At 41.4% G+C, this 12,971-nt stretch overlaps 1 protein-coding gene across 13 annotated transcripts in view; it reads right to left on the reverse strand.

Moving 5' to 3' along the window:
- Window positions 1-12,971, reverse strand: part of mast2 (microtubule associated serine/threonine kinase 2) — a 144,096-nt gene that overhangs the window by 46,312 nt on the left and 84,813 nt on the right. For 5 of the 13 annotated variants that reach the window (XM_047586483.1, XM_047586482.1, XM_047586481.1 and 2 more), the window contains 2 exons: window positions 12,032-12,063; window positions 3,036-3,245 (listed from right to left, as the gene is read on the reverse strand). In XM_047586483.1, coding sequence (XP_047442439.1) covers window positions 3,036-3,245; window positions 12,032-12,063 — 242 coding nt within the window. Of the gene's footprint in view, window positions 1-2,171; window positions 2,337-3,035; window positions 3,246-7,612; window positions 8,186-12,031; window positions 12,064-12,971 lie in introns of those variants that run through there. The other 8 variants (XM_047586486.1, XM_047586484.1, XM_047586490.1 and 5 more) reach the window with 4 other exon arrangements.

The raw sequence follows: 12,971 nt of genomic DNA on the forward strand, positions 1-12,971 counted from the left end.
CTATTTATCTACTTATTTATTTATTGTATGATCATTTATGACGGACAGAAACAGAGCTGCATCGTTCACGCTGATTTTCTAAATGAATTACGGCCGTGGTGGATTTACAGTTTGTGCAAAGCAGCGTCTTCTGGGTGGAAATACGAGCAGCTGCCGCATGTAACCTCTGAATGTAATAACTCAGACGCATTCACTAAAACAGACGGCAGGTGAGTGGATGTGGATCAGATCTGCAGCTAAACTCATTTCATCGCTGCACAGCTGGTACGAGGGCGGCAGGAAATCTATGAGACGACGAGTCCCGCTGAATATGAATCCATGTCTGAATGGGAAACGTTATTGTGTCGAGGAAGTTCAGGAGTCACGCTCACATCACAGAGGACAGACATGTCCAACAAAGACAGGAAAAGAAAAAGGACAACGACATAATCAAAGCCTCTTCCTCCACCAACTCTTGGACTTGGAGAGATTTCTGTCTAAAACTCTGTCAACTGATCCTTGACATATTTTACTGCTCATGTCCATTTAATTCAGACTTGGCTACAATAATTTTTAACCTCCTGAGACCCAAGCTTTTTTTTGTTATGCATTTTTAATTTCTCCGAGGTATTTGGGATCAGTAGAACCTAAGATATATAAAAACTAACCTAAAAAAAAATATGTCCTCATATGGGGACTCTGGGATTATTTCAATATTTACTATATTATTATTATTTTATTATACAGACTGAAGTGTCCACTAATGAGGACAATGGGTTTAACTGAAGCAAAATAAGCTGCAATTAAACCTACAACTTAACGTCCACATATGAGGACGTAGGGTCTCCATTCCATACTTTGTCCAAATCCTAATTCCCAGACTTCTCATTAAAATAAAACAAATCAAATTTATGGTGTTGGAGTAAATAGTTGTGTATAAATAAATTATGGAATTAATGGTTCGTTTTCCTAAATCTCAAATAATTATCAGAAGATTAAAGCTACATGATGTAGCTCATGTAAATAAGTTCAGAACAAACCAGAAACATTCAGTGCATGTTTTTATTATTGTAGTTGATCATCCACCAATGATCTTCTATGGAACCTGATTTATGAAAACTGAACAGTGGGAACATGAATATTTTTCCATACACTCGTTTGCATTTTCCCCATTTTTCCAGACGTGGAAATTAATAAAATCAAATTTCAAACTCGCGTATGAACCTGGATCTAAAAGTCCATCACAAAAACCTTCAGAAATAACGTCCCACTGCCGATCTCCTTCTAAACATCGTCTCTGGACAGTTTATTTATCCGATATCTGTCAGACAAGTTTTACACGGGACAATTACATGTGTAAAATGTCTATAAATAAAACTAGGGAAGGAGTCTCCCAGTGAAACCCTCTGAAATGTGGACGCACTGTTTCGGGTGAAACGTTTTGCATTCGGACGACGGTGTAAACGAGTGTGAACAGGTGCAGAGACCGAGGACAATGAGTCCGTTGTTTCCTGAGCGGAGATAATAAAACGCGAATTAAACGTGCGCGGCTTTAAACAGTGGGACGTCTCTCATCTTCCCTCGTCCGAAACATCCACATCGCTCTCTCTCTCTGTCTCTGTCTCTGCGCCGCCATCGATCAGCTCTGACCTGATTAACGCCGACTCCATCCGCAACCACCCCCCCCCCAAAAATAAAAACCAAAGCCAGAGCCTGTTGCTATGCAGGAGCATCACAATGCATCAATTCATTTCTGTCTTTAAAAAAAAAAAAAATACCGGAGGACGAATGTGTCGCTGCCGTGTGTTTATGTGTCAGCTCCACTGTTATTACAGGGAGGAGGAAGGAGAAAATTACTGGCTTTAAAAGTGCAGCTCTGCCTCCGTTTCCTGCAGGAGAAGCCACGGTTTGGCTTTTATAGACCGAGAGAGGATGAGAAGGAGAAGGGAGGTCAACTGAGGGAACGACACAACAGACGAACGAAGCAGAATCACACCTCAGACAGAATAAATTCGACCGAAAACGAAGAGACGTCAAACGAACGGACTCCAGGTATCTGACCTTCACCGCGGAGCTGGAGTCACGCGGAGGAAACCGAACGCTGGATCAAACCGAAAAAACATTCAAGGCTGCAGGGGTGAAGTGATGCAAAGAGAGGATGAGATGAGATGAGATGAAATGAGAGCGCGTACCTCTTGGAGCGACGCAGCATGCTCCTCTCAGGGAGGGAGAAATTGGAGAGCACCGTCCAGAAGGAGTCAGACATGCTAACGCTAACGCTAACGCTACAGCCGAGCAGCACAGACCATCACAGACGCCGGCTTCCACCTGTCACACCAGCAGCATCCAGAGTGTGGAGAGCAGCTGGTCCTCCTCCCTCCTCCCTCCTCCCTCCCTCAGCAGCGCCTCCTCCCTCCTCCCTCCCTCCCTCCCTCCCTCCTCCCTCTCTGATGCTCCTTTCTCTTCTAAATCCTCTGTTTCCAGATCAGCACCAGTCTACAGATGTTTATTGGCAAACGCTTGATCCCATCCACAGAATCCATTCACCCTCCGTAAACACAGCTGTTTAGACACACACACCGATCAGCCACAACATTATGACCACGGAGAGGAGAAGACGACTCAATGTTCTGCTGGGAAACTTATAGACCTGGCATCATTCATTCATTCATTCATTCATTACTTAGACATGTAGCAACTTTTTCAGTGTTCACTGTTGCAGCTTTTAACCTGAGTGGACTCCCCTAAAACTGTTTAGTCATTTTATTGGTGCTTCTTCTCTGGGTTCTGAGTAGCTTTGACATTAACCAACTACCAGTAAAACAGAAAAGGATGAAATTCTGACGCTACAGGACCTGGTTTTGGTTATTCGCCATCAGGACGTCACTCGTCAGATCAAAATCAAACTATTCGTCTTCAAATTTCTCCACCCAGACTTTACGTAATGACCTTTAATCTCAGTCGGCTCATTAGTGCAGTTTGCAGCTAAAACTAACACACACACACACAAACACAAACAGGTGAGTCCTGAAGCCCCGCCCAGCGGCCGGCCTTACCTCCAGAGGAAGGGGTTTCCTCGCTGGTGAACAGGGGCCGAGAGGGGCCCGTCAGAGGAGGAGAGGGGGGGGAAGAAGGAGGAGGAGAAAGAGGAGGAGGAGAAGGAGGAGTGGGGCTGAACGACGGAGGGATGAAAGGAAGTGGGGGACAGCAGGTGCTGGATGAGGCTGCTGTTGCCGTGGCAACGCAGCTGAGACGGCGACCAGATTCTGCCGAGAGAGAGGGAGGAAAGAAGGGAGGGAGGAAGGGGAGGAAAGGAGGGAGGGGAGGAAGGAAGGAAAGAAGGAAGTAGGAAGGTAGGTGACACCAGATCAGTGTTCACACAAGGACTCTAGAGACTAGATTGCACATGTTCACATGGTTCCTATGGTTCATGTTGGTTCCTATGATTCATGTTGGTTCCTATTTGGTTCCTATGGTTCCTATGGTTTATGTTGGTTCCTATTTAGTTCCTATGGTTCCTGTGGTTCCTATTTGGTTCCTATTTGGTTCCTGTTGGTTCCTATGGTTCATGTTGGTTCCTATGGTTCCTATGGTTCACGTAGGCTCCTATTTGGTTCCTACGGTTCCTATTTGGTTCCTATTTAGTTCCTATTTGGTTCCTATGGTTCCTATGGTTCATGCTAGTGTCTATGGTTTAAGTTGGTTCCTAGTGGTCCCTTTTGGTTCCTATGGTTCCTACGGTTCATGTTGGTTCCTATGGTTCCTATGGTTCATGTTAGTTCCTATTTGGTTCCTATTTAGTTCCTATTTGGTTCCTATGGTTCCTATTTAGTTCCTATTTGGTTCCTTTGGTTCCTATGGTTTATGTTGGTTCCTATTTAGTTCCTATGGTTCCTGTGGTTCCTATTTGGTTCCTATTTGGTTCCTGTTGGTTCCTATGGTTCATGTTGGTTCCTATGGTTCGTATGGTTCATGTTGGTTCCTATTTGGTTCCTATGGTTCCTGTGGTTCCTATTTGGTTCCTATTTGGTTCATGTTGGTTCCTATGGTTCACGTAGGCTCCTATTTGGTTCCTACGGTTCCTATTTGGTTCCTATTTAGTTCCTATTTGGTTCCTATGGATCCTATGGTTCATGTTGGTTCCTATGGTTCATGCTAGTGTCTATGGTTTAAGTTGGTTCCTAGTGGTCCCTTTTGGTTCCTATGGTTCCTACGGTTCATGTTGGTTCCTATGGTTCCTATGGTTCATGTTAGTTCCTATTTGGTTCCTATTTAGTTCCTATTTGGTTCCTATGGTTCCTATTTAGTTCCTATTTGGTTCCTTTGGTTCCTATGGTTTATGTTGGTTCCTATTTAGTTCCTATGGTTCCTGTGGTTCCTATTTGGTTCCTATTTGGTTCCTGTTGGTTCCTATGGTTCATGTTGGTTCCTATGGTTCGTATGGTTCATGTTGGTTCCTATTTGGTTCCTATGGTTCCTGTGGTTCCTATTTGGTTCCTATTTGGTTCATGTTGGTTCCTATGGTTCACGTAGGCTCCTATTTGGTTCCTACGGTTCCTATTTGGTTCCTATTTAGTTCCTATTTGGTTCCTATGGATCCTATGGTTCATGTTGGTTCCTACGGTTCATGCTAGTGTCTATGGTTTAAGTTGGTTCCTAGTGATCCCTTTTGGTTCCTATGGTTCCTACGGTTCATGTTGGTTCCTATGGTTCCTATGGTTCATGTTAGTTCCTATTTGGTTCCTATTTAGTTCCTATTTGGTTCCTATGGTTCCTATTTAGTTCCTATTTGGTTCCTATGGTTCCTATTTAGTTCCTATTTGGTTCCTTTGGTTCCTATGGTTCCTATTTAGTTCCTATTTGGGTCCTATGGTTCCAGCTGAGTGAATCATGTCTTTGTTCATCCTCTTATCACAGCTGGAAGCAGCTGGACAGAAAGATGGACCTGGTTCACAGACCGGTCAGGACTCGGTCCAAATAAATGAAGAATCTGGTCAAACCAAATGACTTCCTTCCTTCTCTGGGGAGTTCAGAGTCTCTATGACCCCCCCGACCCCCCGTGAATGAGCTGTAACTCTGGTCTGGTCTGGTGACATCCCATAATTCTCTTGTCACTTTGAGGAAGATGGACTTCAGGTGAACTGGTCACATGACCCCCTGCATCACCTCCAGTGACGGGGAAAAAAGTGTTTCCACTGAACTTCTGTGATAAACTTTTATATCGATACGTCTGAAGAACAACCTCATGAGCAGAGATGTTTTAGCTTCAGATGTTTGAGAGGTTTTTAGAAACGTCTGTGTTTCTATTACCAGTGAGAAATTACTCTGAGCTTCTATTCTTCAGGAATTTCTGCATAAAAATGTCTCAAACACGTTGTGAAAGCAGCAAAGAGAAGCCAGTCAAACACATGAGAACAGGAATGTTTTACTTGTGCATATATTTATAAAAGAAAAGAAGCCAGAGTTACACAACGGGGCGGAGTTTAGTCCATTTCTCAAAATCACCCATTCATAACCCTAAACATAACACATTCATAACCCTAAACATAACTCATTCATAATCCATTCATAACCCTAAACATAACACATTCATAACCCTGAACATAACACATTCATAACCCTAAACATAACACATTCATAACCCATTCATAACTAAACATAACTCATTCATAACACATTCATAACCCTAAACATAACACATTCATAACCCTAAACATAACACATTCATAACCCTAAACATAACACATTCATAACCCTAAACATAACACATTCATAACACATTCATAACACTAAACATAACACATTCATAACCCTAAACATAACACATTCATAACACATTCATAACTAAACATAACTCATTCATAACATATTCATAACCCTAAACATAACACACTCATAACATATTCATAACCCTAAACATAACTCATTCATAACCCTGACCCTAAACATAACACATTCATAACACTAAACATACCACATTCATAACCCTGACCCTAAACATAACACATTCATAACCCTAAACATAACACATTCATAACCCTAAACATAACTCATTCATAACCCTAAACATAACACATACATAACTCATTCATAACCCTAAACATAACTCATTCATAACCCTAAACATAACTCATTCATAACCCTGACCCTAAACATAACTCATTCATAACCCTGACCCTAAACATAACACATTCATAACCCTAAACATAACTCATTCATAACTCATTTATAACTAAACATAACACATTCATAACTCAACATAACACATTCATAACTAAACATAACACATTCATAACTAAACATAACTCATTCATAACCTTGACCTTCCAAACCTTCCCATTGGATTAAAGTCAGGACTTCCTCTATAAACGTTCATCTGGTTCTTTAACGTTCTACTGGAACCACTGATGTTCTTGGGCTCATTCTCTTCCTCCATCACCCAGTTTTATTCTTTCCTTCCTTCCATCACTCCTTACTTGTTTACTTGTTTCCTTTCTCACCTCCTTCCCTTTAGCCTTCCTTCCTTCCTTCCTTTTCATTCTCCTTCCTTCCTCGGTAGACATAGGTCTCTTGTCCGTCATTGAACCAGGACCAGGATCAAACCAGGACATTAGCGCCCCCATGTTTCATGGAGGGAACAATCCTCACTGATGTGTAATTCTTCCCTCAATAAACAAATACACAGAGGTATAATATTTAATATTATTATTATTATAATTAGTAGTGTGATAATATTTAATAATACTTAAATTATTAGTATCTGACTGTGGCCTTAATAAACCTCCTACAGTTTATATGAACTAGTTCTCAGAGGTGATCACATATTTATTTATAACCCAACTCTGATGTGAGTGACTGAGTTTGTGTGTGTGTGTGTGTGTGTGTGTCCACACACACACCACAGAGTAACCTATCCCCCCCCCCCCCCCCCCACACACACACACAAACAGACACACACCACAGAGTAACTGACCCCCCTCCAGCTGATATCTCACTCTAATACCTTCTCGTGTTGCTGCTGCCCCCCCCCCCCCCCCCCACTACGTATGTACACTATGTGTGTTTGTTATGGTCAGTGTTATGTATGTAACACAATGTCCTCACATACAGCGATCAGGCCATAACATTATGACCAGCCTCCTAATATTTGGTAGGTAGGTCAACTATTGTGGTGACTCATCAGAGAGAATGGACATGGACCTTCTGAGGGGGAGGAGCCTATGTCCTGGTCCACATGAATGAATGAATGAATGAATGAATGAATGAATGAGTGGCTGATCTTTCCTTTAAAGTTTAAATCTAGTTTAGGGCTTAGCTTAGCATAAACACTAGCTTCCATCATCAGAGGGATTTATCCAGTAAGGAGAGAAGGAAGGAAGGAAGGAACGAAGGAAGGAAGGACCTAGCTTAGCAGACCTTAGCTTAGCATAAACAGCAGTGAACCCATGATAAGTGAACATCTACATTTGATTGAAGCAGTTTGTTGTGTTGATTTTTTTTTTGTTGGTAAAAAGTTGAAACTAAACAAGTGAGAAGGAAGAAATTAACCTGGTTTTAATTTCCCTCCTTCAACAAACATCCACCCAAACATCCACCCAAACATCCCGGTGTGAACACACACACTCTGTCTTACTGGAGGCGGAGGTGTGTTGCTCCTGATCGCTCCTTCCTCCTCTTCATCGTGTGCACGGGGACACAAAAGGCTCAGCTGTAATCTCTAATAATCCACCAGGCTGCATCTGTCCGTCAAACCTGCACCACCGACTGCTGCCGCCCCCCCAAAAAAAAGTCCCACAATCCTCAGCGCCCCCTCCACCTCCACCGCCGCCGCCGCCGCCGTCGTCGTCCCCGCGGCCGCTGACGGCGCCTCCATGTATGAAAGAATGAGCTTGTGTTACGCCAGCGCCGGCTCTTATCTCCGCTCTATGTGAACTATCTGGGCAGCGTGCACGGACTTGCTGAGTCACAGACACACACACTTCATCTCAGACGCACAAACACACACTCCTCTTCCTTATTACCTCTAAAAACAATAAATAAAATAAAATAAAGCAAAGGTCACACACGAGACAAAGCCCCTCGTTCCTTCCTCCTGCATCCGAAATAAATTATAATCCCAGAGAAGTTGTGGGTAGTTCCACCATCAGCGCCCGTCACGTTAATCCTCCAAAGTTCCTGGTAGTTTCAGCTCGTCCCCGTGAGACCAGAGGACGGACTGAGTCCTCGGCTGATATACACGAGAGGGACGGAGGGACAGAGGGAGGGACAGAGGGAGGGAGGGACGGAGGGAGGGAGGGAGGTGATAGAAGGAGGCGGGGCCATAAAAAGTAGAGGAAGCTTAGGATGTTCTCTGTGGTTATTATTTTTTATTTTTGAATAACACTTTCTTTATGTTTATCTCAAAATTTTAAATAAATGACTTCATAGATGTACTTCAAATACGTTAAATATACAGTGTTTACAATTTAAAAACTTTAGAAAAGTTTGTATATGTCAGATTTTTTTTACTTAGTCACAATTTAACCTGAGACAAAATAGTAAAAACCGAAAATTTAAATAAATGATTTAAAATAAGTATGAAAACTTTTAATTTTATTCTATTATTTAGTAACATTTTAGTCACAATGTAAAGACAAAATAACAAAAGCAAAAATTTAGTTAAATTATTTGATAAATGTATTTAAAATAAATGATAAATTATACATTTCAGAGAAGTGAATGTCAGGACTTTTTGTTCTATTTTTGAGTAATATTTTAATTTACTTTAAGTTGATCTTAATCACAAAATAATAAAAACAAAAATGTAGTAAATTATTTAATAAATGTATTTAAAATAAATTAAATACACAGTCTATGTATAAAATTCTAGAAAAAATTGTCAGACTTTTTGTTTTTATTCTATTTTTCAGTAACATTATAAACAAAAAAATATAAAAAAAATAATAAAAACAAAATTAAAACCAATAATTTAAATGAATTATTTCAGAAATGTATTAAAAACAAATGACATACATAGTCTGTGTGTAACATATTAGAAAAATGAATATTTTAGGACTTGACTCAAGACATTAATTCAAGAAAATGGCTTGAAATAATTTAAAAAATTATTATTAACATTAATAACCTTTAAAAAATAATTTTATGCCTTCATTTTTAATATTATTTAACTCTTTTTTATTCTAACAATAATAAGAACACGTTGAATGAAAAGCTCAGTTATTAGAAGCTAAAGAAGCTAAAGCTTATTAATACACATGTACTTCAGCCCTGTGTTATCGTAGTGTTTAGTGTTCCTAATAAACTGGCCACTGAGCGTATGAAATCCTGGTCTGAACTCTGCAGATATTTTGGTTTTAGGAGGGATAACGGAGCACAGAGGACATTTTCCTGGTGTCTGTGGGAGCAGCTGTCCACTCGGCCTCTATTCTAGTTTCCCAGAAGCCGGGGGGGTTTAGAGGGGAGGGGGGGCTCTGCTGACCCTGATGGGCTAAATGCAGCTCACATGCCAACTCGCTAATTCATGCACAATGGACTGAATCACAGACGGCTTTGAGCAGAGTCCTGGCAGCGACACACACACACAGAAAGTTCAGTTAATTTGAAGCGATTACTGAGCTGACGTAGGAAGCGGCCGCGGGACACGAGGATGTCATTACCTGCCTGCGTGGACGTCCACTTTTATTTAGACCTGCTGGGCAGAGTCGGACCTGGAACCTGCCTTCAAAAGGCCTGAGAACCGCACGGACCACAGGAGGCTTTTAGTGGGTTCCAAGAAGCTCCACTGATTTATTCTTCATATAATTTAATTCTACGTCAGGTCGACCATCAGAAAAAATATCTAAATAACACCATTTTATTTTATTATTTTCATTTTTGTCCTTCACTAGTTAAAGACGTCTCATCTACGTACAAGTTTTATGACAAACTAAGTTGTTGGTTTCTGACTTTTTACTGACACATGGTTAAAATGTGGATAATGGATTAGCAGTTAGCATTTAGCATTTAGCTAAAACTGTTCATAGATTCAGTTCCTGGAATGAACCATTCTCATGTACGTTTCCTGTTTTATATTATAAATGATGAAGGGCAGCGGCTGATATCCAGCTCTTAAAGCAGATAAGTTAAAAGATCTTTTTAGATCCAGCTTGTTACCTGGATTAAACTGGTTTACAGGGAGAAACACTCTGATTACGGTTTAGTCTAGAGACGACGTAGAAAGTGTGTCAGTTTGACTAAATGTAATATCTCATATCTAAACGTGATCCAAACAGAGACGAATAAAGACGTCAGGATTTCTAGGCGACGTTTCATCCGAGCAGCTTCTTCAGCTCTGGACGACTGACGTCCTTCTTTACTCGTTCCTCATGAGAGACATTTTGTGGTTCGTATATGATTAGATTTGCGTTTCTGCCGACGCACAGCAGATAAAAAAAAAAGAAGGACACCAGCGTCCCAGGACCGTCCGTCCGTCTTTGATTTGTCCGTCATGGAGACAGAAGACGGGATTCTTCCAGAGATTTATTCATTAGGGGAGAACGTCCTCGTGGCTCCAGTGACTCCACGTCTTCAAAGAGCTCGGAGCAAAGACACAAAAGTTGTTTTTGTCTGGATCGCAGCTATAAATTTATACGTTTGTTGGTTTTTTGCATTACTTTTATCTCTGACGTCCTCCAGCGACTCAAGATCGAGATGAAGTTCAAAGGTTTTTTATTTCTCATCATTAAAACTGCACTTCACATTCAACAGTATGTTTAAAGAGTTGGTCTGGACCAGTCAAGTCCTTTAATTTGTGTTTAATGGGTGTTTCTGCGGAGTCACAAGGTCCCATTACATCTGATTATTTTCAGAGACAAATTATTTTAGAAGGTTTCATGTATTTCCACAATATTTTCCTGGGTTTCGTGCAGCTCTTCAGTTTCATTGCACGTTTTAAATCTAACTTTCAGATATCGAACGAGAAGATGCACAAGTTCCCAACAGAGAGAGAACAAATAAACTTTTCTTCTGGCTTTGAATCATGTCTTTATCTCGAGTTCAAGCAAAAAAAAAAGTAGATTAAAGTCATAAATTAACCACGATACTGAAACATACGTCTGGAGATTCAGAGTCACGTCTGCTCTGCATCATATGATCAGAAACCTGAAAAATGTCGGCATCTCACATCTCAACAGGAAAGTAGATGTGGTTTGGATCAGTTATGTTCGAGCTGAAGCCCCCGAGAGGTTGAGAGAAGATCCTAAATTCAGGTTTTCAGGTTCTAAATCTGCAGCGTTTGCACGTTATCGCCTTCATATCGCCTAGAGGACATTTAGAGGAAGTCAAAGAGCTCAACCTTGTTCTTTTAATGTTTCTCATGGACACAGTTACCAAGACAAACCTCATAACATCTCAGAGTCAGGGCCTTAACTACTCTAACCCTGTCAGATGTGAGTCCATCTCTGTCCTTTACCAGAAAAACAAGTCTTAAAATATCACGGTTTCTCAGTTTTCCTCAAGCATCAGCTTCCTCTCAAACACTGCTGCCAAATAGACAACGAAGAAGAAGAAGAAGAACAACGACAACAATAGTTTGAAGAAGAAGAGTCAGAAGGAGAAGAAGAAGAAAAAGAAGGAGAAGAGTCGGCATCTCACATCTCAACAGGACAGTAGATGTGGTTATATTCCCTCGAGAGGTTGAGAGAAGATCCTAAATTAACTCTAGAAGACGTGTAGAAGATGTGAAAGACCTCAGCCTTGTACTTGCAACGTTTCTCCTGGACACAGTTATCATGACAAACCTCATAACCTCTCAGAGTCGGGACTTTTGTTCCCAACCTTTCGAGCCTGACAATGAATAAGCCGCCCTGCACACACACGGATATAAATAGACCTGCTTCCGACCGCAGAGGGACGATCAGCTGTTCACACACACACAAACATGGATAAGTCGATACCGATTAACAGCCGAAAGCGTGGAAGACGGTGCTTCCCACAAATATTCACACTTCCACCATGTGTCTGTGTTTGGTTCGTTGCGTCTCACATATCTGCAGAGAGGACGACGGCTACTTACAAACTGCCTCTTCTGGGAAGGCTCAGCTCCTTCTGAAACACACAAAGAAGGAAAAAAAAAAACAGGGTTAGTTGTTTAGATCAGCATTTACCAAGTAAGTACAGACGTTTGACCACCAGGTGTCGCTGTAACGTGACGTTTAAAGTCTGCTGCTGCCTTCAAAGCAACAAGAGGAACACATTTCATGACCTCTGCATGAAAAGATGAGTTTACTCTGGGCACCTGTGCTGCACCTTCATGCAGCGGCCACAAGGGGTCAGAGGAGCGCCACTACAATCCCAGGAATCACCCAGACATTTGGTTTAAAAGCAGAAGAAGAAAGAAGAACAAGTAAATTAGGAGAATGTTTACAGTTAATGCAAAATGAATTTAATGCAAAAATAGTTTTGTTCATTTCTCTGATTAAAGCAGTGGACAAATTATGAACAGAAGTTATGTTCATTGAAAAATTGTCTTGTCTTCTATGTAATTTTCACGCCGTGGGCCAAATTCGACCCTCTGTTGGGCCGCTTTCAGCCCGCGGGCCACACGTTTCACACCTGGTGGTTTAAAGCTTCATTTATCAGACGCGGTGACGTCTGGAGTGATCACAGAGAAACCCTCTGCTGCAATTACCTTAAAGTTGACATGAAAAACACACGGGCAACATTAGAGGCTTCCTGGAGAGCACCATCTGGTCGGCAGCGCTGCTCGCGGTTTGTGTAGGTGTTGTTGTGTACGTGTGTGTGTGTGTGTGTGTGTGTGTGTGTGTGTGTGTGTGTTTCTGCAGGTGAGGTCCTCAGATGTTTGAACAGTGTGTTGCCAGGTTTCCAAAGTAGGTCAACAGCTGGTTTTACTTTCAAAAAGCATCGTTATCGCCTTCATCAGCAGAGGAGAACGTACAAACACACAAACTAATATTTCAGCTTCTAAACACGTGAACTCGCTTTAGAACTCAAAC

The sequence above is a fragment of the Mugil cephalus genome, chromosome 6 (assembly GCF_022458985.1).
Source record: "Mugil cephalus isolate CIBA_MC_2020 chromosome 6, CIBA_Mcephalus_1.1, whole genome shotgun sequence".
Classification (NCBI taxonomy): Eukaryota; Metazoa; Chordata; class Actinopteri; order Mugiliformes; family Mugilidae; genus Mugil; species Mugil cephalus.